At 39.0% G+C, this 26,774-nt stretch overlaps 1 protein-coding gene across 1 annotated transcript in view; it reads left to right on the plus strand.

Moving 5' to 3' along the window:
* KMT2C (lysine methyltransferase 2C) overlaps positions 1–26,774 on the plus strand; it is a gene marked incomplete in the record, with an annotated part of 4,117,755 nt that overhangs the window by 3,849,133 nt on the left and 241,848 nt on the right. Inside the window, 3 exon segments of the mRNA XM_044066891.1 lie at positions 11,049–11,191; positions 11,454–11,622; positions 25,409–25,525. Coding sequence (XP_043922826.1) covers positions 11,049–11,191; positions 11,454–11,622; positions 25,409–25,525 — 429 coding nt within the window.

Below are 26,774 nucleotides of genomic sequence, written 5' to 3' on the forward strand. Positions count from 1 at the left end.
GCATATCCTTAGCTGGCGCACTGGAATCTTTTTAATCCATACTCCGAAATATTTCATTTTATTGTGTCCCCATAACTATGGATATTGCTGAACCAATTCATGTGTGGGTAAATAATTTACTGCTATTGCATTTGTTTTAGCGTCATTGTTTTTGTATCCTGAAAGGATTTGAAACTGTTTCAAAATGTTCCACAACACTGTAATGTCCCTTTCTGGTTTTGTCAGGTATAAAATAATATCATCTGCAAATAGAGCCAGCTTTTCTTGGCTACCATACCCATTATATTCTTGGATTTCTGAGTCCCTTGTTTTCTTTGCCAATGGTTCTAAATATAATGCAAATAAAAATGGGAGAGAGGACACCCCTGCCTGGTTCCTCTGCCCAAGCAGAAGTTGTCAGAGAGGATCACACCCACTTTAATTTTTCACTCTGATCCCTCATATATCCTCCTAATTAACCTTATAATATTATCAGGGTATTCAAATGCTTCCATTGCCCTGCTCATAAAGTCCCAGCTTACTCTGCCAGATGCTTTTTGTGCATGAAGACACACCAATAACAGTGGTATTTTCTTGTATTCTGCTTCCCTCTGGATCATCAGTGTTCTGTTAATGTCAAATGTTTGCCTCCCTTCCACAAAGCCACATTGTTCCATATCTATCAGTTTTGACATCACTTTTGCCATTCTTTTAGCCATTGTAGACATAAGCACTGTATAATCATGGTTTAGTATGGAAATGGGTCTGTATGAAGCTAGATCTGATGGATCTTTACCCTCTTAAATTATTACAGCTACCACTGCTTTCTTCCAGGATGTTCATACTTCTCCTCGTCGTAAAATACTGTTAAAACCTTCCAGATCTTTATCAGTTTTTTCCCTCCTGACTTCCAAACTTCCACAGGAATACCATCTATTCCTGGGTACTTTCCTGCAGATTAGATATACAGCACCATTTTATCTCATCTCCTCCTGTCATAACTGTTAATAATTAAGCCTCATCTACCTCTAACCTTGGCATATTTAATTTTTCCATAAACATGTCCATTTGTACCTTTTCTTGATTTTCATATTTCTCTGCTTTATACAGACTTTTGTAGACTTTCCAAAATATTTCTAGTACTCATACATGATCTCTGTTATCTTCCTTGTTATACACTGCATAAGCTTAGTAATAGCTCCTTTAACTTTATTTTGCCTGAGTCATTGTGCTAAAAGTTTTTTTGCTCTAGATTTATTATCAAAAAGTTGCAAAACTGCAGTCTTTCTAAACTCATGCACACTATCGAAGTAATCCCTTATTTTCTTTTTAGCATTCTGCAGTTGTTCCTGTTCTTGTTATGTGGGATTCCCCCTATTTTGCAATACTTCAACATTTGTCAGTCGCTCTAAATAATTATTGTTACTTCTAAACCTTATCTCCTTTTCTTTTAATTCCATCCTATTTTTAAACTCCACTTTAATTTTATCCCACTCCCTAGCTATATTTTCAGAAGAAATTTCTATCTTCTGTAATAGCTCCTGAATAATTTCCACTACCCATTCCTTAAATTCCTCTCTTTTCAATAGGTAGGTGGGAAAGTATCAGTCTCTCATTTTTATTTCATTACCCTGTGTTTTTATTTTAGTCATTATTGGTGCATGATCTATAGTAGTTATTGGGTGTGTATCAAGACCTCCAATTAAATGCACATGTTCCTATGAAATGTAAATTCTGCCTAGCCTAGCCCAGTTTTTGTATCTTGGGGAAAAATATGTAAATAAACTCTGAACTCCTTGTACTGAATTCACATCTTCCGTGCCAAATATTTTCATAAATTTCTTCAAAAATCTACCCTTCTTTGTTGTATTTTCCTTTCTGGGCCCTCCAGACACATATTCACTGTTGGAGATCAAATTCCAGTCCCCACCTGTAAGTAATATTCCTTGCTGAAAGCTGATTATTTTCTTAAGCTCCATTATAGCAGTTTTCAGTGGAATACAAATACATCCCAGTGTAATCCTCCTCTCTTGCCATTAGCCCCTTAGTACTACAGATCTACCATTATTGTCTTTTATGTCCTTTTCTGTCACTATTGGAGCTCCTCCTTGTGATTAATACAAGTACTTCTCTTTTCCTTTGCCCCAGTATTCCACTGAATAACCCACTGAAAACCTGTCTTTATCAAATTTATATGTTCACTTCTTTCCATGTGTGTCTCCTTTAGCATGGCTGTTTGCACTCTAAATTTTTGAATATAATTCACTACTTTCTTTTTTGTATTTATCTGTTTGACCATTAATGTTTAAAGACATTACAGAAAGCATCATTGTCTTGAAAAGTCATTACCACCTTTTTTGTATAACAACTTTTTTATTAAATGTCTAGTTCCAGCTTTTCTGTTACATGCATATACTGTTTGGCAGGTGTATCTTTTTATACAGTTGTTTCTTGTCATTTCCATTTGAGTCGGTCACATCTTACAAAACTTTTTGTTTTGTTGAAAGGCCTCAGACTAAAATCAAACACACCCCCAATACCCCCTAAACCCATTAAGTTAGTAATGACACACAAAACTATGTATGTCTTCAAATGTTCAAGTTTTCACTCCTAATAGGAACAGATATTCCAGACTGACAGCTACACACACAGACTTGAGATAATCTAAAAGAAAGATTATCCATGGTAAGACGCATGGTACAGCCTGTGCTTCTATAAGTGCTGCCTAGCTTTGTCTTATCTTTATAGCTCTCTCAACTGAGAAAACACTTGAATGCTTTCAGAAAACATTTTCTCCAAGTCATTTCTCTTTATGAGATTGTCTTCTAGTGACATGAGAACCAGGCACAAAACTGCCAAACATAGACTTATTTACTAGAAAAAAGCCCTATAATATTCAATATTCTTTTTATTTACTTGCTTTCTCTTTAAACTTGTTACTAGTTTAATATAAGGTCCTTAACCCAGTTGCTCACCTGTGCAAGAATGAGAAAAGCCACATTAATATTTTTCTTTTGTCATGCTCTTTTAACCAGGTTTCTTCTTTCATTTTGTTCTTACATTGCAGTGCATACATTTCTTAAAACTGATGAAGGAGAAAGAGAGAAGAGGGTATGGTCTCTCACGCACAATTAAATTGTGTGTAAGAGACCATATTTCCTGGAAAAGGGGAAAAGAAGTAACCCCCAAAGGAAACAAATGTGAGGGTAGAAACAATGAAGAAAGAAAAAAAACAGGAGCACCTATGTACATTGGTATTCCCTTTACACTTATTAACTACGAAGACTTTACTTTATAGCATGCAAAGAAAACCAAGCACTATTAAAATAGTATAATTAAGAAAATAATTGTTACTACAGTTAACTTTCTCCCTCCTCTCCCTTTCCCTCCTGATTATTTTTCTGAACATTAATGATGTGAAGTAGGACATGTGCTTTAGAGCCCTCTACAAGTTTAGCAGAGTCCAAAAAAGTCTAATATTTCCAGATTTTCTTGTTCTGTTATGTTTCACAAGTATAATTATTGTTTTGTAATCCCACATTTGTCAATTTCCAATTTACTGACTTTATTCCTGTTCATCTCCATCTCCAAATCCTGCCTCTGCTTCATTTCTAACATACTGTTGATTTTTCTAGTTGACTGTTGTGCTTTTTTTTCCCTTCTCTCAAGCATTTTCTGTTGAAACATTGGAAAAGGTTTATGTGGCAGAGTCTCTCTGTGGTCTTTATCACCAGAAGGGCATGAAGTAGAATCTCTTTTCTGTTTCACAGCTCAGTTTTGTTGGGCAAAATTTTGTATTTCTTCATTAGCATGTACTTCATCAAAAAATTATTTTGTCCCTCCAGGGAAAATATTTTGAAGGTAGCTGGGTACAACAGTTTGAATCTCATGCCTGCTTCTTGACATTCCCTGAATCATCTTCTTCTTCTTCTTCTTTCGGCTTTTTGCCGGTTAGGGGTCACCACAGCGGATCACATGTCTGCTCATGATTGGCAGTGGACGTTTTATGGTGCCGAGTTGCCAGCCTGGCACCCAACCTTCCACGCAAGGCACACACACACATGCATGCACTCATGCCTAGGGCCAGTTTAGAGTGTCCACTCCACCTACAGCATGTCTTTGGGATGTGGGAGGAAACCAGAGCACCCGGAAGAAACCCACGTGACCACAGGGAGGACATGCAGACTCTGCACAGAAGGCACCCCAGCCGAGGATCGAACCGGAGTACCTCTTGCTGTGAGGTGACAACACTAACCACTGCACCACCATGGCTGCCCTCTTGACATTCCCTGAATAATGAAACAAATTTACTCTTCTTCTACGCAGTGTACAAGTAGTCATTCTCCAGAAACACACTGCTGTCTCTCAGTTGTAGTATTTTGTCCTTCTGCCACAGTTTTGTCAGACTCAACTCCTTCTGTTGATAAGATTGCATCTTTACTATTAAAGGTGTAGGTTGCTTTCTCGTAGCCAGGTTTGGAGCATATGCACAATGTGCCCTTTTAATTAACAGTCCCTGTGGAATACCAGTCCAGTTGCTTATTTGTTCTTTCATAAAATTAAACAGACATCCACACCTGGGTGGACATCCAAATAAGCAGCAGATTGTCACGGTCATAAAACAGGCTTAATGCAGCAAAAAAATGGCACACACATCGTTAGAACTTTGAAATATGTTTTCGTCCTCAACTTCATCAGATACAATTAAAACTCATATCACAAGCCTTAAATATCCAATTAAATACAAATCCACCAATAAAAACAACACATCACTAAAATTAACATTTCATAAACTCTACCCACAATTCATATAATTTCTGTCACATTAATAGCCTAATTAAAACATTTTCCTACACTTTATAATTCTGTTAATATAATTTCATAACATACAATGATTAGTATTACTGCCTACATCATTCTTTGTAAAAACTACACCTCTCCTTCAGAATAATAAATCCTAAAATTACCTACTATATAAACTTAGTGTTCATAAAATGTTATCTGTGTGCCCTTTAATGACTCCAATGTGTACTGCTTCATTAATCAAGTAAAATGTTTTTAACGCCAAATTTTAAATATAATAAAATAAACATAATATCACAATTATATAAATTTTATAATCTTGCCACTCTCCGCTTTAAAACTGGGGCTAGGGATAAACCGTCATTTAGTTCAGGGAACCTACTGGCTTCTAAAAAAAAATCTGCCAGTAAAGTTCCATGTATTCTATTCTGGCTTCTCACATACCACCCCTCAAGTCTCTTGGGATCTCTTCTAATACAAAAAAACTATATTTTCCCCTTTCACATTCTATACTATGTCTGTATAGTGCATTATTAACATTTTTATTGTTTATGGCATTCAAATGTTCGTATAGTCTTTTCAACTTCCTCTCATTTTTTTCCTACATAGAATGCCTTGCACTCACACATGGCAAGGTATACAACTCCACTGGTCTCACAATTACTATAGCTCCTTGTCATTAAGGTTCTATTTCTAGAATCTAAGTGGACTGATTCAATGTTTTTGATATAAGGACATTGCACACATCTCCCGCATTTAAATGTCCCTTTCGTGTTTCTTGTTCCTTTCCTGTAGACACATTTGAATGGGGTTTTAAAATCCAATTTAAGGTCACTAATTTTACTAAACCTATTCCATTCTCTTTCTATAGTTCTGCATAGAGCATTTGCTTCACCACTAAATGAATGCCGATCCAAAAGTCCCCTCATCCTTAATATCATTCAGACATGGCTGTACACCAACAGGGCTACTTTCCATAATCCCCAAAATTGGGGCATATTTAACACCCTCTCACTAATTACTTCAGTCTTCACTTGAGTAATTAATGTTTATGGATTGCCACATTCACAAAATATTTTGTGAAAAACATCACATTCCTTTCTAAATTCCTCATCCTTTGAGGTCATTCTGCTGATTCTCACAAATTGCCCTTTAATAATGCCTTTCTTCTGATGGAAAGGGTGGGCACTAGTATAGTGTAAAATAGAATTGGAATATGTCTTTTTCCTAAATACCCTTGAGTTAAATTTATTACTTTCCTTATAAATAGTAACATCTAAATAAGCAATTTTTTCTTGACCTATATCATATGCAGACCTTAAAAATTCAGTTGGTTCAGGAATGTACTGGTAAAATTCCAAAAATGTTTGAAATGTTCCTCTCCAGAAAATACAAATATCATCTAAAACCCGCTTATAAAATACCCAACAATCGTATGCACTGTTCAAAACATTTTTCTTCTCCTACACCGTTAGTATCAGGTTGGCATACATAGGGGCACACCTTGCCCCCATTGCCACTCCAGTGGTCTGCTGAAATAATTCTCCCTGAAAAAAGATATAATTATGTTTTAGTACCAACTCAATCAACTGCATACAAATGTGAATCTCATCAGGGTTTAAATGGGTAGACCCTCTTAAATATTCCTCAAACCACTCAATACCAATGACGTGGTATTGAACCAAATAGATCTACAATATTTATGGTGATGAAAATTAAATCCTCGCTAAAATTTTCTTGCTTATTGCTCCTTATAAAATCCCACAAGTCTTTTAACAACATTTCATTCCTCATAACCAAATGCTTAAGCTTTACATCCAAATACCTTGCCAACGGGGATATTACAGATCCCTCTGCGGCCACAATCTGCCTTGAAGGTGGAATCATGTACATTTTTATGGGTTTTCGGTATTCCAAATGTAGAAGGGACTCGTGGGCATGGATTGTGTGGGAATTCAAATAACTTCCTATTCATAAAACCTTCCAGTAGTAAATCATATAAGGCTGCATGTATTTTTTTGTAAGCTATATTGATTTCGTTAATTGAAACTTGGGAATATTTATTCTCGTACAAATGTTGCATCTTTGCCTCATACATCACATTATTCATTAAAACAATATCACCCCCTTTATCAGATTTCATGACTCTTAGTTGTCGATTATTCTTCAATTCAACTAATGTTTCCTTTTTCCACCTGGGTTAAGTTGGAGGGAAACCTGTTCTTACTCAACATTACCCAAAGTTCATGTTCAGTAGATGTTTCTAAATTTTTTAACTGGGCATGTAGGGGCGGGTTGTGTACACATCTTTTTTGTAAACCCATGTCACAATCCCTCATTACCATCCTCATCAAAAATCAGCTAAAAATGATTTTTTCTTAAAAATAATTTAATATCAATAATTGTTTTACTCAAATCACATTTTTGTGCTGGAACAAAATTCAAACCCTTTGATAGTAGTTGGAAATGGCAGATACCCACTTCCACTTCACTGTAATTGAAAATATTGAATCCTTTGTAGAAGTTTTTAAATCCCTCCTTCAATATTACATCTTCGGAACTTGAGTCCGTCAAAATCTCCCCCTGCCTCTGCCTCTCCCCCTCCTCACGTCCTATTGCTGGTATACTGGTTGTAAGTTCCGTATCCTTTCTGACCTCTGGCGGGGGGATATGCTAAAGAGTCATTCAACGGTAATGGACAATCATATGTATTAACATTTTCTCCAATATTCATGTCATTAATATTCTCTTGTTCCACTATTTCCCCACTCTGGGGGCTCAAATTCTCTCTAGGGAAATAATTATTAACAAACCTAGGTCTGGGATAGTGACGTTTTTTGTAAATATTCCTTCCTATCCATCTTTCTTTTTTCCAAATGTGTATTTGCTTACAATTGTTGTTAATCTGTCCCCTAAGTTCAAAATATTTTTTCTTATGTTCATCAACAGTAAAAATCAGATCATTCACAGTAATCTCATTGACACGCTCAATACTTTTCATTAAGGTTAACATGTTTTTCTCATTTTGCCTAATAATGGCTTTCATTAAATCAAAACCCCATCTATCAAACATGTCCACCAACTCATGGTGGAATTCAGAATCTTCCTGTACATTGTTGGGACATTTCCACACTCTTAGTCCCTTAGGGACTATACCCATCTCCCTACATTCATTTAGGTAGTTGTTGTCCATATCCAAACTTTTGTATTTATATAACAAATCATTTAAAATCTGAACATTCTCATTATATGAGCGACCATACAATTTATTGTGGTCATGTGGGGGTACTAAAGTCAAACTTCCTCACAAGCCAGTCACTTAAAGTCACTTGACTATTATTATTGATATTACAGTCACCTCTTAATGGTGAAGCTCCGGACCGCACAGGACTACTCCTTCCTTCATGCTGATAAAGTCCGTTCATGTTGCTATTACAAAAAAACCCTAGGAAAACCACTACATTGTCCTCGCTGCTGAGATAAATCAATAACAGAACTAGTAGAAGGCAAGAGCCCTATTCCATCATCCGACAAGGCTCTCCTTGATGCACGAAAATCACAAGCTTCCTGGTTACACAGAATAGTACGTGCTTTTGATACAAATGATTGGCAGAGTGGTGTAAGCACGTCTGTCAGCTGTGACAGCTTTCCCACTAGCTTAGAAACTTCGCTGCAATTACCACCATTGAGCTCTGAAGCTTCCGCTGTATAACAGACATCCACACCTCTATGGACCTCCAAATAAGCAGCAGACTGTCACGGGCATAAAACAGGTTTAATGCAGCAAAAAATGGCACACACATTAATGATAGAACTTTGAAATACGTTTTCATCCTCAACTTTATCTGATACAATTAAAACACATATCACAAGCCTTATATATCCAATTAAATACAAATCCGCCAATAAAAACAACACATCTCTAAAATTAGCATTTCATAAACTCTACTCACAATTCATATAATTTCTGTCACATTAATAACTTAATTAAAAACATTTTTCCTACACTTTATAATTCTTTTAATAAAATTTCATAACATACAGTGATCAGTATTACTTCCTACATCATTCTTTGTAAAAACTACACCTCTTCTTCAGAATAATGTTGTTGTGTCTTTCGGCTTTTTCCGGTTAGGGGTCGCCACAGCGGAACTCCGGTCCGTTAACGATTGGTAGTTGATTTTTACGTGCAGAGTTACCAGCCCTGACGCACAACCTTCAACGAAGGTACGCCCATTCACGCATGTCTCCTCGCAGAAGACGCTCTAGCTGAGAATCGAACCGGACAGCGTCTGACTGTGAGGCGACAACGTTACCGCAGCACCACCACCGCGGGTCTCTCTTCTTCAGAATAATAAATCCTAAAATTACCTACTATATAAACTTATTGTATTCATAAAATGTTATCTGTGCGCAAGGGCAAAAAGTTCTGTTAAAAAAAAAACTTGCAACGCCAGTAAGTGAGCACATAAACATGAAATAGAAAAATTATGCCTTTACATCATATGCAGTGCTGGTTAAGGTGAACAGGAGAAAAGTGAGTGAATCTCTTAACTTCTGCTGCATTTTTTTCTTATCTTAAATATGTGGTATTAAAGGAATTGCTGCACTTAACTTTACTGTCTTACTCTCGAGATAAAATGTTGCAACATTCATTACAGAATGAGTCATATACAGAGCAGTAGCCTAGGTTCTCACAGGGAGGTAGGGGATCTCTGGCAAAATTTGTCCTAATGTTTAACTAGGAATCCATTTTGCAGTGCTTGACAAAAATATGTAGTTTTTGCCAAGTCATTGCTTCATGTTTATTCTAATCAGAAAAAAATAAAGAAAATTTGAGAAGCAGCTGCTCCAGCTGCTCTGCGTCAGACAGTGGATATGTTTTATTTATATATGTATTTATTTGTCTGCTTATTTATGTATTTTTAACCTTGTTCATTGATTGCCTTTTCACCGTACTTTCAGTGTTAGGAAGGAACTAAAGAGGATTGGACTGACCTCTCCTGTTAGTGGTGCCATGTTTTTGGAGAAGATTATCACATGTAGGAGCTCGTCAAAAAACTTTCTTTGGAAAAGTTACAGAGGGATGCAGCCCTGACTGTGGCCTTGGCAAGCCAGGTTCTGCTACTCTGCCCAGATGCCAGAAGAACCTTGCTGGGGATGTGGAAGTGAATGGCACAGGCTGACTGTGCTGTCCCAGGTTGAAAGAGCTAATTAATCCTGTTGTACAAGTACTTCTTGCTACTTTGTTGATGGTACTGCAACAAGCTGCTGTTTGATGAGCTCCATTACTCTCTCAGGTGTTAAGTTGTACTTTGGCTTGAGTTTAGCATGTGGAAATATGAGATGGTCTTCCTGCATTGCAGGGAGCTCACTAGCCTCCATGTTGAGGGATTACAGTATAGTGGTCCACAACACATGATAGCCACAAAACAGGTCTAACTCACTTCAGCTGCTTGCTGTGGTAGGCAAAAGAGGTGAGTATAAGTGATCATTCAGGGTGGGATACTTAGATGGGTAGCCTGGGGGAGTTAAAAAATGTAAAAAAATCAAATGTGGAACTTATTTTGGTTAGCAGCTGTGTTCTGACTGGATGTGTTCCCAAATGTAAGAGTCTACTTGCTGAAAGTTTTTTAGAGATCTGGAGTTACTATGTGCATCTTTTTTATGTTTTCTTGTGACATTTAGCCTTGTCCTTTTACGACTTTAGGTCTGTAAGGCAGGGACAGTTTTTGTTTCTTAATATTGTGTTTAAAGTTGGCATTTTGTGCATGACATGCTCTGCAGTTGTGATTATAAGTAGTGGTTTGTGTAGAATACCATTTTGATGCATATTTTTTACTTTATATGTATGTAATACATATTTCTTTTGCTTGTAATTTTTCTGTAATCAGTGTCTTTTATGTATTGCTTATCAGCTACAGAAGTTTACTTTTCTGCAGTCCCTTTGTTCCGTTTGTTACCTGACAGTAAAATGTTCTGTCTCTGTCTTCAGTTTCCATTTTACAGTTTTTGTTTTCAAAATATGTTATTTTATCGCAACTTAATTGTTCCATTATCTGCAGTTAGCACTCATTTTTATTTGAGTGCATGTGTTTTTGAATCACAAAGAATTTTAAATGAACATTCTACTGGCTTATTGCGTTTTACCCTTTTTGTGGATGCTGTACATCCATGGAATGTTTTCAGAAACAAACCTGATTGCATTGTTTTAAGTCCTTCATCTTCCATTTTGCTTAATAATCTTTTTTGTCTTTATATTTTAGCTCCCTGGGGTGGAAACATGTGGAAATTATACCTTCAGGTATGGTCGGAACCCACTGATGGAGTCACCTGTTGCAGTCAATCCCACAGGAAGTGCACGCTCTGAGCCAAAAATGAATAACCATGTCAAGAGGTTTGTGTTGAGGTATTTTTTTTTCTTTTTCTTTTGATTTTGTAGTTTGCATTTGTACCATTGTTTGCTGTGGCTGTTCCTGCTGCTTACAATCCTTACTGTCCTTTATTTCTTAATGTGAACTGTTTTCATGCCTCATATTCAGCTCTTTGTTTTGTGCATATGCTTAGGCTATGTTTGTATGTTTATCATCAGCTTTTTACCATTTCTCATTCAACTTCATGAGCAGAGTGCTTTTCAGTTTTCTATTTTTGTTTTGTACCAAAACATGTAGGTCTCATACACTGAATAGCACTAGCACATCCAAGTCATTTCAGAGTACAGTCACCGGAGAGTTAAGTGCACCCTACAGCAAGCAGTTTGTTCATTCCAAGTCCTCCCAGTATCGGAAAATGAAGAGTGAATGGAAGTCCAATGTTTATCTGGCTCGATCTCACATCCAGGTTAGTATGAATTGTCATTTAAAATTGCAAGCAGCCAAAACCAACATGTCCCCTCCAGCTGTGTTTTTATTGTTTGTGAAAAAGTACACTAAATATTGAGAGTGGAGAGGTGTCTTTTTCTTTATACTGGTGGAAGAATACATGTTTTCCACTCATTTAAATTAGTCCCCCCCCCCTTTCTTCCATGACTGTGTCTTTTCCTCAGCATTAACTGGTTCTTTTTATTTGTGAAATTATTTATTTTAAACTTCTCTTCCTGAGAAGGAATTAGATGAAGTTAGCACATCTTTGGTGTTGGAAGTTTTTAGCAACATTATTAAGTATGCCCAGATTAAGGGCAGAGATGAGTGTTTGTCTAAACCCAGAGTAATACTCGTGGCATGTTTTTCCTAGCAAAACGTCAGAGAAACTTCATTTTACACCATAAGACAGCTTTCCAAGACTTGCTTGCTAGACAAGAAAAAACTATTTTACCTTTCTATAGAAGAAAATACAGCTTTGCTACCAGAAATAGAATTTTGGAAGTATAAGCATGCTTGAAATTTCTTCCAGAATAGATGAGTAGGTAGGTTCCACACTTCTTCTGGTGTTTTGGACCATAAGTATTTCCAACAACTATGCCCTATTAGGCATCCCATATCTTTTCCTGTGTTTTCTCTGCAAATAAGTCACAGGTTATTGGTACACTTACTTTACAAAGTAACCCGTTCTCTCTGAAGGCCTGCACAGATCATATGCCATTTTTTTCCCTAAATGCTGCCTGTTACGAGACACCCCTATAAGCAGCATTGACTAACAGCATGCTTGAGTCAGTTCTAGACTGTTTCTCCAACTACTCCAACTAAGAATTGTTTAATGCTGTATTTTTTTTTTCATTTCTGATTATCTTCCAAATTGAATCATTAGTTGATGGTATCATTGTCTTACTTTTTCCCCTAAATAAAGCTTGAATATATAGATTTCTTGATCATTGACATGCTATTTCTGTAGTTTTACCTTCCACTATGTACAGTGCAACTTCTCTCCAGAAGTCCTTTAGTAAAGTTGTTTTTGGCAGACTTTTTATTTATTTATTTTTATGTGTGGAAGAGGGCCATTGTGGGAAGACTTAAGGATTTGCAGCCAATGTCATTTGCATGTTATTTACTGGACACAAAGGCACTTGTGAGAATGAAAAATAAGTATCTGCTGTGGGTGGTGTACTCTGTAAGAGTGAATGAAATTAACAAAATTATAGCTAGTGTACTAGCTTGCCATGGAAACTTGTATTTAAATATTTCCCGTATGCAGATTTCTAATTTTGGTAGTTAATTTGTTTTTAAATGCTGCAGCAGCTGTGCCTCAGTAGAGAAATGTACTGGAAGCTCAGATGGAGCAATTGACAGGTACTATGGGTAACACTCCTATTTTACGATAAAAAAAAAATAGCAATATTTTTATGTATTTATTTATTTCCAGTTTGATTACTGGGGAAGTCCACTGGGCCCAGAGAGCCTGTTTTCAGTGGAGGCCCAGGGAGAAAAACTCCATGAAATAGATTACAGTAAAGATAGCAGTACAATAAAAAATAAAACTACAAGTACAAATACATATCAAATAATACAAAGCATGAGCAATATTGCCCATAGTGGAAAAATATTGTACAGATACATTTTAACAAATTCACACAGTTAAAGTCAAAAGCTATTTACAGAGTGTGACAGATCGTATGGGAATTAGCTATAGAAGGTTATAGCCAGCTATAAGGTGCTTAGGAACTCAGGAGGATACCCTCCCGGGAGCTTTTGTTAAAGAGTTCTAGGTAGGGAGAATGCTCCCAATCTGCTCTTCATTATTTTTATATACTGGGAGTGTTTTGCTGTAGCACTTGTAACATATGACAGGCTGGCATGCTACCTCTGACTTTCAGTACATTTCTCCTTTAAAGTGTCTGTTACAGGGATTAACAGCTTTTGTATCACAGCTGTTGAGAAGGTGTTTTATTTATTTGTCTAATTATATTTTGTTGTCAGGTTGGTATCACACCCTTTTCAGCAGAAACATAAGCAGGGGGTCGAAGGTGGCAGCTGCCAGGGGCACGATTGACGGTTGCCTATGGGGCACGAGTGTGAAATTGTCATCCATTTAAGAAGTGGCAGGTGATATCTTAAATGAATGCCCAAGCTATGTTCTCACTTAGTCAGGAGCTCAGTGTTTTTTGAATCTCAACAGAGACACAGTCAGATAAGATGTATTCAAACTGGAGTGTTACATAGATAATTATGTATACATAAAGAGGTGAGCTTAATTTTGTTTTGAATCAGTCAGTTTGTTTATGGCTAGAAGAAGACCATGTGGAGAATATAATGTACAACAAAATCTTCATATTGTTTTGCTGAGCGTGTATATTTGGTCTGCACTTAGAAGTTAGTGTAAAGTAGACAATATTACTTATGTTTAGCAGAGTGCTTTATGTCTGTCTGCGTAAATGATTAATTTCCTTAGGCACAAATCACAGACTGGTTTATAGTATTTTTTTAAATATGAGGTGGTGTAAGTTCAGTAATTTGAGGAAAATTTCATAGATAAGTGAAGTAATGTTGTGAAGTGATAGATGACTATCATTTAGTGATTTGTTATGCTTCCTTAGCACTGTTAAGTTACAAAATGTCTGTGTTTAGTGTTTAATGTAATAATTTAGCAGTTTTTATTTTAGCTTGTAAATTTACTTTGTTCTGCTAAATTGTTTTTCCCCAAAAGTACTATAGTCCTTTAATTTTATCTCCCAGGGAAGGGTATTTTGTGATGCTGGGGAGAGTTTATTGAAGGTTTTCGTCATTCTCTCACGCAGAATTTGGGCCTTTGTAGAACTGGAACTAAATTATCAGATCATGGAGAGAAATGTGTCAGCTTAATGCATTTATTTTTCTGGCGTGGTAGGATATGAGGCAGTACTTTTTTTAAGTAGTCATCCTGTTGAATAGAAATATGGTTCTTGAAAAGAATTTTAATGGTGTCAAAACGATAAAATTAAGTTTACAAATTGGATGCTAACTTAAACATAAAGCCCTTTAGGCATATTCTTTTTTGAAACACATGGTACAAGTGAAGGGACCTGAAAGGTGAAGAGCATGAATGTTCTTTTTATGAGTGCCCCTTCATCATCGATGGCTGATAATTGCAGTAATAAACAAACATTGGCTTTTAAGATTAACTGTGAAAAGCAAAACTGGTGAGTGTTCTATATAATCAGAAGAACTTGTAACTTCTGTGCAGTACTAATGACTTTGCTTAAAATTATTTGTTATACACCAAAGTGGATTAGTTGAAGCTGATGTACTGATGCAATTTTTTTAGAGCCAGAATTTGTTTTGTCATTTTTTTTTCTTCCTTCTGCCCACTGATCAATGAGTCTTTCTAGTGGTGAGTTTCATTGTGTAGCTGAAGGGTTAGCACTGTAGGTACTTTCAAAATTGCTGTTTGTTGTGTGTTTGTGGGTTCTTTTTCCACAACAGTCCTTTTAGAGTTCCTGTGTGGGGTGTTGTGATAATTCACATCACCCTCAGATCTGCCAGGGGAGGGGGCATTATCATGGGCAGATATTGGGAGTGCTTGTACTTCCCTCAGTATTGTGGCAGTGAGAGCATTTTTATGTTAAGGCTCTAACCTGTCCCCGATGGTGAAATGCACACTGAAGGGTTTGTCTATGTGCACCCAACCCCCCAATCCATCCATGCATGCTCTTTCAGCTGTAAGATAAGAGCTACTATCAGTGGCTTGGGCAGCCACACTGCACACCTCTGTATACCATCTCCTGTTTTCTGTGCCCTGCAATTTCCATTCTATATCTGCCAATAATGAGCGGACGATGATCCGCTGTGGTGACCCCTAACCGGGAAAAGCCGAAAGAAGAAGAAGAATCAGAGCAGCAGGCTTAGCCAGCTGAGATCCACCTCCTTCCTGTCTTCCCTCCAGCAGTGTCAGTCACCTGGCCAGTAGTCCAGACTTCACTCTACACCCCTGGGCTTGCTTATAGACAGAATTTTTTTGTTCCAGTATTGAACTTTGTCCCCATAATATTATGCATTAACTTTATTTGAGAGTATTCAGAGAAAGTATCACAGTATTGATAATAGTGTTTCACTGGTGAGCTTATTACTGCCATAACTAGTGATTCAGAGATATGAAGGAGGCACATTGAGCAAAAACTCATTAATGACTCATTTGGATATCTCAGAATCAAACACTTAATTCATTTCCAGCTGTAGTGCAGGAGTTGTGAGGAGCCAAAAGCTGACTCAGGAAACAGTAGGCTTAAAACAGGAAGTAGTCTCTGAATGGATACATTCCATCTCAGGACATACATATGCTGTGCAGCATACACACTTTGAGGAGTTCATACATCACCATTTCAACTAACCAACATGTCTTTGGAATACGAGAGAATGCCAAAAACCCCAGGAAAAAGGCACAAGAACATGCTGGGTTGTCCTGAAGATACTGTGCCAGAAAGCAAAATGGATCATCCAGTGTTGTTAGGCTGCACTGCTAGCTGTTGTTCCACTGTGCCACCTACTTTATAGCCTTTAGTTTTAATGTTGGCATTTTCACATAAGAAAGAACAGTCTGCCACTTTCAGAATTGTTAGTATTCCAGTTAGGTCCTTTCAAAGATTTGCCTAATTAGAGTTGACACAAGTGGACTGTTGGAATTCTCAAGTAGTGTTTTGCAATGCTTAGGAATCAAAGATGTGTCTTTAGAAAATTGTATCTGTGATATTAATCTCATTCATTAACTGATATGTAGGAAAGGGTATTGTAACCTGGCCACTGGTTAATATCTGTGGTACTAGAACCATGCGATACCTTCGGCAGTCAGATCTACATTGCCTTGTTCTAGAAACTAAAAATAGAGCTTGCAGGAAGGAAAGAAGTTGAAAGAAGCCCCTGTCAGGAGGCATGTCTCCCTATTCGAGACCCCTGCAGCTTAGGAGTTCCAACGTTGGCTCTATTTTTTTTTTCTGTGTATTCTTCCCCTTGCATCCTCTGACAAGCCATTCACTATCAGCAAAGCTCATTCATTCCACATTTCTGGTTATTTTCCAGTGAAAGAGAGAGTTGGCCAAAGGAGGCCATCATACAGGCAGTCTCAGCTGTGAGTTTTGCCCTTGTCAGCATCATGGGAGTGAGGGAGTATCTGTTGTAGGCCTAACCCTCTCTTTTGGGTTGATCAAGCAGCCCACATCACTGCAAGAATTACTATATCATTCCCCACGGAAGTGCATCCTGCTGTCCACTTGTGATGAGGTCTGCTGCATTTATGGCTTGGTGGCTAAACACCTATACCTGGGCTGTCCTTTGTGTTGCGACCCACCCCCCTTTGAGGAGTTGTGGCATTGGATTGTCATGATCTGTCCTCCTCCAAGATAAACACACCCATCTTCCCCACACCAAATCTGATGTCTCAGCCACTGATCAACTGCACGTCTCACAAGACATTGCCAGGGCATAAGCCTTATGTGCCAACAAAAGCTGTTCTGGCAGCCACTCTGGTTAGCATTGTCGCCTCACAGCAAGAGGTTCTCCGGTTCAATTCTCAGCAGGGGTGCCTTCTGTGTGGAGTCTGCATGTCCTCCCTGCGGTTGCATGGGTTTCCTCCCACATTGCAAAGACATGCAGTAGGTGGATTGGACACTCTAAATTGGCCGTAGGTGCAAGTGTGTGCACGAGTGACTGGTACGGATGAACTACCACAGCAGGGCTAGTCACCCGGCAGTGTAAACCTTGGCTTTAGATGATTGTCACTGTTGAAGTGACACCCCGACCCCATGTGCAAAATGGGAAAAAAGGGTTGAGGATGGATGGAAGGCTGTTTTGCTAGTGAATGACATTGTAGCACATTTATGATTCATGTTGTAATTAGATCCAATGTTGTCCTTTATTTTACTGTTCAACAGTTGGGTTATCAGATCCGATTGATCTGACCTCGGCACTTTTCCAGAGCTTGGATCCAGGGCTGTGACTCCTCCCCCAACCATAATTCCCTCTGTTCCCCAGATTACCTCAGATCTCGTTTGCCACTTGATGAAGCAAGGCATGTCAAGGGCTCTGACATTCATTGAAAGATAAGTCTTTTATTAGAATATCATTAGCTTGTGCATTAGTTTCTTGACCTTTCTCCTCAGCCTTTCCCTTTTTGGAATTGTTTTCCTTGTATCTTCCTTTATTTAAAAAAAAAAAAAAAAAACTCTATACTTTTGCTTTTTCCTAGTGGACTTTGATTAGTTATTTTATTGTAGTAGAAATTTTCTTACTCTTTTCTTGTGGTACCATTTAGAGTTAGTTCTTGTTTATTATTATTGTTGCTGGTGTGGCTGTGCTTGTTTTGTGAAGTTAGACCAGTGTACTGTTGATTTTCCCTAGTATGTTGGACAAGGCCACTGGGTTTAAAAAATGTTTTCCCTGTGGCCACAAGATATCACCCCAGGATTCACACACTGTGTGTTTACTGTTTAGGAGTAGCACTTTTAGATGCAGACTGTGAAGTATGTGTTTCCTTTTTGGCCTGAGCTTTGCAGAGGAGTAGAGATAAGCTTGTACTGAAGTGCCTTCTTCCTGCCCAAGTAGGGTTTGTATCCAAAGGCTTGTCAGATCCAATCACCATTATCTCTTTTTGTATTTTTCACCAGAACCAACAAGTCCAAGGCTCCTTTCCCCATTCCTGCAAGCGAATTACTCATCTTGGCTAATTTCTGTGGCTTCTTCCCTCAGGTCCTTCCGTTCATCAAGAAGTCTTTTGGAAGCTGACATCAACAGGTTGATGCAGAAGTTCCTTCATACACAGATCCAACTGGAGGTCATCCCAGTGCCAGCCCATTTGGGGTCCCTGGGCACAACCCTGCAGCCATGCCATTAGGCTCTCCTTCTCCAGTCTGACTGTTGGATCCAAAGCCAATGGATTTGAGCATGCCCTGTAGAGCATCGCCTTCAGAGCTGGCAGACATTTCTACTTTGACTCAGATGGTTTACCTTATTCTCTTAACTCTGGCTTTGTTGGGTAGGATGAGTCTCAAAGCCAAAGAGCCAGACCCGAGGCCCAGGGGTGACTCCAAGATTTTTGGATTCTGCCCTTGACAGCTCATCACCATTATCGGCCTTGGAGCTGGGTCAGGTTGGTGCCAAGGGAACGCCACTCCTTTCTCTGGCAGGTCAAGTGGCTGCTCCCTCTGTACAGATTCCTTCATTCAACCTTCGAGGCATTTGAGAGGAATCTCTCCAAGTCAAGACAGGAGGTATTTCTACCAGACTCTGCTTCATCCTCACCTTCTGTGGATCCTGTGTCTGTATTTTCTCATCCTGTTTGACAGGAACAGTTCGCCTCCTTCAGCCTTGGAAGGTCTTGCAAGGTGAGCTCCCCATCTGATTCTGAACCATCCCCAGAAGTCCACATGGAGGGAGTTGCAGTGGAGCTGCAAGGAAATGGACTTATAAGAGGAGTCATTTGGAATGTTCATCTGAGTCTGTCTTTGAAGACAAATATTTCGATGAGGAAGAGGGCTTCCCACTATCTCCTCGAGAAGACGTCTCATTTGGAGACATTTTGGAGTTGAAGCAGAAAGTGGGTTGGTCCTCCAAAGCTCCCTTTCCTGAGGAGTCTGTGTTCCTCAAGGCATTCAGGGCTGGCTGTTCTACCTCCTGGATGGATCTGCCCACTGATGAACTAATAGACCTAGTTTCTTAGCGGGAATGGAAGGAACCTGATGTGGTCAATCCAATCCCATAAAAACCTGATAAGATCTTGGTAGCCCTGAGACCAGACCCCACTGAATTAAGGGTCTCCCACTGGATGCTATGGTGGTTGTGGCAGCCACAAAGAGGGAGCTCTCTGAAGACAGCATGCCTGTTCATCCCCCCTACTAGAGAATCTAGGGCTTTGAACTGATTTGGGAAATGAACATATGCTTTAGTGACTTTTGCACTTAGAGTGCTGAATTGCCTAGCTCACATGACATGTTTCCAGAAGGAATTGGCAAAGGAATGTGACAAAAGCATTCTTTTGTAATCTACCTGTGGACATCCAAAAGTCGGTGGAGTCAATTGTCTACCTTTCAGTCAGTGTCTAATATACCCCTGCGCCTGCTTTCCAGCACAGCCAATGGTACAACCAGGTCAGCAGGCTCTGACATTCCTGTTCATCAGCACACTTGGATGCACCTACAAATTTCACAGAAGGCTTCAAGACGTCCTTCTTTAATGCTCTTTTGATGGTTTGAGCTTATTCAGGGCTAAAGTAAAAGAAACTCTTAGCAGGAGTGAGCAGGAAGGCAAGACCCTGTTTGAACTTAAAATACACTTTCACCCCACAGAGAACCAGTTCCCAAAACAAAAAGGGGTGAGCAGTTGGTTTCAAAAATACCAAGGTTTTGGCCAGGAAGCTCCTGCAGTTAGACATCGCCCCCTTGATGGGGGAAGGGGAGTAATTTTAGTGGACATTGCCCCAGAGGCAGACTGCATAATCAGGAGTTTTATGGTCTTTTCACAGAGAAAAACCCTACCAGCACTCCTGAATGGTTGCCCGACCCAGTCGGATTCAGGGAAAAGTGCACCCTCAAGATGGCAGGTTATCACTCAAGATTCTTGGATGCAGAGGGTAATCACCAAAGACCATATTATTCCATTTGTTTCCCCATCAATAAAAAAGAAAATTTCCAATGGTCCACCCAGTCAGATAGAATTGCAGCAGCGGAAGAAAGAAAGCTGCTAAAAAAGAGAGAGCGCCATCCAGCAGATCCCCCCAGACCAGTCAGGATCCAGAATTTGTTCAAAGTTCCTTTTTGTTCCAAAGAAGACATGAGACCTAAGCCACCTCAATCAGTTTGTGAAAGATTTAAGTCTGGATGGGCATGGTGCAGTCCATCCTACCTCTTCTGAGGAAGGATGACTAGATGTGCTCCATAGATCTCCAGAATGCAGGCTATCATATCAAGATAGCAAAGCAGCCAAGGATATTCCTCCATTTCTGTCTGGGAGTAAATAATTTTGAATGCAGAGCACTGAATTTCAGTCTCACCACAGCCTCCAGAGTGTTCACCAAATGGATGGCAAGTGGTAGCAGCGTATCTCAGGCTGCAAGGGTTCCAGGTGTTCCTGTATTTGGATGATTGGCTCCTTAACACTTTAACCAAGGATCTACTGGTTCAGTGCAGGGACTTCTTCTTCCATCTAGCTCTACAACTGGGAATTGCTATCAATCTTGTCAAGAGCAGTCTGATACTCACACAGTCGATAAGAGTTTATTGGATGCCACCTGGGCATGAATACCGGAATAGCCAGGCTCCTGCAGTCCAGAATCTTGTCCCTGCTTCAGGTTGCTTCAGAAGTTCTTCATCACCTTTGTCCTGCAGCAAGACTTATTTTGTGACTTCTGAGCCTAAGCACTCTAGTCCCCCAGGCAAGGTACTGTATGAAGGTCCTGCAATGAACACTTGACGTTCATTGGTTCCTCAAGACTCATCCCCCTCCTGCTCCATTCCAACTCACACAGATACTCAAGAGTCACATCAGGTGGTGGTTGACCTCCCCTATAGTCTCATGGACTCAACTGTTCTTCCCACTGCCCCTAATAGCCACTGTGGCCACAGATGCTTCCCTTCTGGGGTGGGGGTGGCATTTTGAAGGAAGGAGTGCTCAGGGTTCTTGGTTGGTGACATAGGCCATTCTTCACATCTACATCTTGGAGATGAAGGCAGTCCCGCTAGTATTATAAGCCTTTCCAGATTTCCTACCCGATATTGTGATTTCCCTCCAGACAGACAACAGACTGGAATATCAGCAAATAGAGGGGGCCTGTTCATATCCACTGTGCTGGGAAGCCATGAAAGTGTGGCAGTGGGCAATGTCTTCCTATCATTTTCTAATTGCAGTGCTGATTCCAGGCACTTCCAGTGTTCTGACAGACAAGCTAAGGAGCTCTATTCTTCTGCTCCACAAGTGGTCCCTCAATCAGACATTGACAACACAGATTTTCAGTCACTGGAGCCAATCTTTCTGTGATCTTTTTGCATTTGTATATAAACAAGAAGTGCACCAGTTACTTTACTCTGATCCCGCCTCAGGAACAGACACCAAGTGATGCTATAATACATAATTGGCTCATGGGCCTTCTTTATGCCTTTCTGTCCTCTCCTCTAATAACAAACTTTCTCTAGAACACCAGGAGGTGCAAGGCTGGAGTTATTCACATTGCCCCCATTGCCCCATTTTGTCCCCAGGAAGTTTAGTTTCCCTTACTCTGGCCATATCTGTTACATCCGCCTTGGGTGTTGGACACTCACACAATACCGTCTGTGTCACCAATCCAGTCAGCTTCACTGGGACCTGGAAACTCTGAAATTAATGGCACAATTTCTCCAATTTTAGTGGTGGGCCAGGGATGGTAGGCTGTCTGCTCCATTTATTCAGATTTTATCCTCTTCACAGAAACCAAATACCAGAAAGTTTTATCTTCATCAGCAGAATGGATTTACGATATGGGCTCCCGCAAGAGGTTTAGACCTCTTTTCAGCTCTTCCTCCATCAATTTTAGATTTTTTGGTTGAATAATTTCACAGATTATCCAGGTTTTTTTTAACTATTAAGGTACAGTTAGCCATTTCCAGTTTTCACATTGGGAAAATCAGACTTCTTTTGCTTCTCTAACAGTTTCCAAGGCCTTTCTGAAAGGAACCTTTAAAGACCCATGATCAGAGATCTGACTCTACCTGTAGATATTACACTCATGCTTCAGGCTCTGACAAAAGCTCCACTCAAGCCGCTTTCTATAGTGGATCTAAAATTTCTTTCTTGGAAGACTCTGTCTTTGGTGGCTATCTCATCTACAAGGAGAATATTGGAGTTGCAAGTTTTGTCATGTAAACCCCCATATCTGTTTTTTCATAAAGATAGGGTATCTTTGAGAACAAATCCCTAATTTCTCCCAAAGATAGCCTCTGAAGCAAACCTTAAACTATCAATCTACCAGATTTTTCCCCTAAAGTTCTCTAATAAAGGAGAATATATCTTGTATTGCTAAACTTTCATCATTAACTCCTATTTTATTTAGACAGGACAAAATATATCAGGAAATCAGATCAAATCTTCCTTGCCTTTTCAAAAGCAAAGTTGGATTAAGGAGTTTCTAAAGTTACACTATCTAGGTGGCTTTCCAACTGTATTGCCTTCATTCATGAAAAAGTGGGACTCACATGGCAAACTAAAGTCTCTTTCTTCTAGAGCAGTGGCTACTTTTACTGCTTTTCTGAGCAGGGTTCCCATTGATGAGATTTGTGCTACAGCTACTTGGCCTACTGTTCACACTTTTGCTTCACATTGCATGTTGGATGTACAGTCCAAGTCTCTACATCCTTTGCTTCCACCATTCTCAAGAATATCTTTCCTTGATACCATTCAGGTTTTATAGGTAGCTAAAGATCCTGTCCCAGTTGTTGAATTGAATTAAAAAGACAACATCGGATAAGAAAGTTATGTACTTACCATTACGCTACATCTGTGTTGTCTTGTTTTGTCTGGTTCAACATCCCTTCCCCTGCCCCCCCCCCCCCATTCTAAAATGCCATTGTAAAATTCCTAGTTAAACGGTTGGACCTGACCAAGGAGCTTTGTCTTTTGGACAACCTTGTTTTCCCCTGTTTTTGTTTAGGTCCTATTTGTCAGATAGGTTGGTCAAGTTGTCTTGTTTTTTTGTTTTTCTAGTAGAGATTTTATAACTACAAGCAGGCATACTCAATCTGAGAACCAAAGGGAATTACAGGTAGGGGAGGAGGAGCCATGGATGCAAGCTTTTGAAAAGTGTCAAGGTCAGATCCGATTGTTGAACTGTACGGAACAAGACAACACAGATCTAGCATTTGGTAAGTATGTAATTTTCCTGTTTTGGGTATGAGCCTTGCTAATGGTTGCTATGTTTATAAATTGATAGATAAGTACTAGACTGGCTGCCCTTGCAGGCCATTTTAAGCCTAGCGTATTTCCCTTCAGAGATGAGAATCAAGCACTGTGCTTTGTGTCTGAGAGGTAAACACCTTAACCATTATGTCAACCTCCAACCCAACATGTTTATGTAGTTTAAAATTAATGATTAATGTGTAGGAAATTATAATTTGGAAAGTAGAGATTTTTTTAGCATTAAACTAGTTGAGATGGTAAATGTTAGTATTTTACATGTGGATTTTTAAACATGGAACTGGTTGAGAGTAGTACAGTCTACTGATTTACATCTGGATGCTTTAGTTCAGGAAGGTCACGAGTGTCACTGCCTAATGAAGTAGATTTTCATGTGAGCTGTACAGCAGCCTCATACTGATGGAGATAGTGAATCGGGAAAGGGAAGCCTATATACTGCAGGGATCTGGGAAGCCTATGTACTGCAGGGATCTGGGAAAAGTGATCAGTGTTTATGTACTTTGTGCGCATTGTGTTCTTAAACTACATATTCATTGTTTATTATTCCCACTTATCAGTGGTTCATTTCCAGTAGCTCATCTCTTCTTCCCTGTCACTATTTTGTTCATAGCATAATTTGTACAGTTTTTGATGAAAGAGTTCACTAGCTTGTAATTACAGAGAATGCAGTCTTCAGACGGGTGTCACGGGTGTGATGGCTGGAGTACTCAGTGGCTATTGGAGAGCTATGTGGTGTGCTCATTGGAACTGAATATTTATTTTAAGGCTTTACAGCTTCAAGATTGAATGCAGGTGATAAAACAGGTTAAGGAGTAGTTGTCATTGGCATCATTTTGTTTTACATTTTCAATCCAAATGTACGTACGGCACTGTCTGTTGAAATTTGACTCTGCTTAATACAGCATTATACTTATTATACAACTCTGTTTAAGCATTATTTTGCACATCTGTTTGGCATTATCTTGTCAAACATTTTCCTTGAGTGTACTTAAACTTAAAATTACTGCAGACTTAGATTTTGGTTTTGTGTCTGTTAATTGCAGTCACTAGTTAATGTCAGGTACAGCTGTTGCGTCTGATTCTGTTTGTAAATACTCTGTTGACTTTTTGCTTGGATTGTACCTTTGAGGATATTTAGCGTTTATTGTGTATTACTATTACTGTCAGCTCTCTGTAATTTAAGAGGCTTGACTGTTTATTATTTGTGACAGTAGTTACATGCTTAAGCTTAAACACTTATTGATTGATAGCATGCTATAGAATTTTAATATGATAATGCCATCTTACCAAATGCAGTTACTTTCTGCTTTGCTACATCTGCTGTAATGCCAGCTTAACCCCTCCACCAAAAAAAAACCCCAAAAACAAACAAAAAAACTGCTGTACAGCACTAAATACCCATGGCTTTGCTATGTAGAGAAATGCCACATGCATTTAAGTACTGCTGGACTGTGCTTTTGCATATTAATGCCACTAACATTTTTTTAAGAATACAGAGTATGTAAGGTAATGCTAATAACAAGCTTTTTAAGACAACAAACAATGTAAGGGAATACAACTGGTTGATTCTGATAATTTGAACTGTGTAGACCTGAAAACATTATTAGCTGACTTAGACTGCCTTACATTTATGCGGAGCAGTAATAGTATGGAATCATATGGAATAATTTGTGTGTTTATTAACTGTTTAAGAAAAAGTTGTATCTTTACATTCCTGTATCTTACAATTTGGCTGGTTGTTATGCATTATAATTTATTACAGTACTGCTATATATGCAAAACAGATGTCTGATGCATGCTAACAAGGGTAATGTGAATGTAGTTTACGATTTAACCTTATTTTACAGGGTTTGGGACTTTTTGCTGCTAGAGACATAGAGAAACACACAATGGTGATTGAATATATTGGGACAGTGATTCGCAATGAGGTAGCCAACAGGAAAGAGAAACTTTATGAATCTCAGGTAAGTCTTTTGTAAGGAAACTGGATCCAAATGTATACTTCTATTGTTTCAGTATTTTGTACATAAGGGAGTGTTTTAGGTTTACAATCACTGTGACGAGATACACATGTTCGAAGTGCAGTTTGCAAATCTGCATAAAAATGAACCAAAAAAGGTAGACTCCACAACTGTGAATGCTAGTGTGCATTCGCTGTTGTGAAGCTGATGTTCTGCATGGAGATCGCACTACAGTGGGTATCGGGAAATGTACCCATTATAGTGGGTAGCTATAGTGCGATCTTGGAGTTTGTATATATAATTAGCAGGGGGTGTGGGGGGTGCAAGAGGGTTTGCCCCCCTGCAAAACGTTAGTTGGACATATCTGGCTGGTAGGGTACAGTGGGTAATGTCGACTGTGTCGAAAATGGACTTATCAACATTACCGGTTTCATCTTTGTGCCTTTCTAATGTTTGTAATTTCAAGTTTATTTGTCAAGTAAGTCATGACTCGATGGAATGCTTTTCAAGCTTTTGATAGTAAACAAGTGTTTTATTATAAGTTGTTGGCTGAATATGTGTAGTTAAACTGTATAATCTTAAGTAAATTGTGTGACGCCCATGCTCTGGCCCAGCAATCAAGGAGCCTCAATCCTCACTACTAACACCAGTGAGGGACGTCTCAAATAGGAGGAAAGGATAACAAATATACACAGTAAAGTGCAATTTCCCTTAAGAGCTCACAGAGGTCACAGTCAGTCCAGGGTTGGTTGCTTCCTTGCTCTCCAAGTCCCCAATACGACTCCCCACTGGCAGAGCTATAGGGTTCAGATCTCAGCCTATTGGGCAAGCTAAAACCTCCAGCACCCTCTCTGTCCAACCAGTGCTTTGTCTCCCTGCCCAAGTAGCTGATACAGACACACTTAGAGATGAGTTTATACAACCACACAGACACTCCTGGGGAAGGCCTGCACAGATTCTCCAGCTGTGCCCCTTTTAACCAGACTATACAGTAGTACCACTTGCCACCACCCACTAATATTTATCAGCTACTAAAAGGTCCTTAAAAAGGTGTCCAATTATTACTGTGAAATATTATTATCCAATTGGTAGAATAACTAAACAGTCACGGCTTGTTAGAGTGACTTGGTACAGTAATCACTATAAATATGCAATGTACTCTAGAGCTTAATTTATCTCTACACAAAACAGCCATAGTTGAAAGGTTTTAAAATATTTAATAATAAGTAATAAAAACACCAGACAATACTTC

Source organism: Protopterus annectens, chromosome 3.part1, assembly GCF_019279795.1.
Source record: "Protopterus annectens isolate FY-2018-M chromosome 3.part1, PAN1.0, whole genome shotgun sequence".
Classification (NCBI taxonomy): domain Eukaryota; kingdom Metazoa; phylum Chordata; order Ceratodontiformes; family Protopteridae; genus Protopterus; species Protopterus annectens.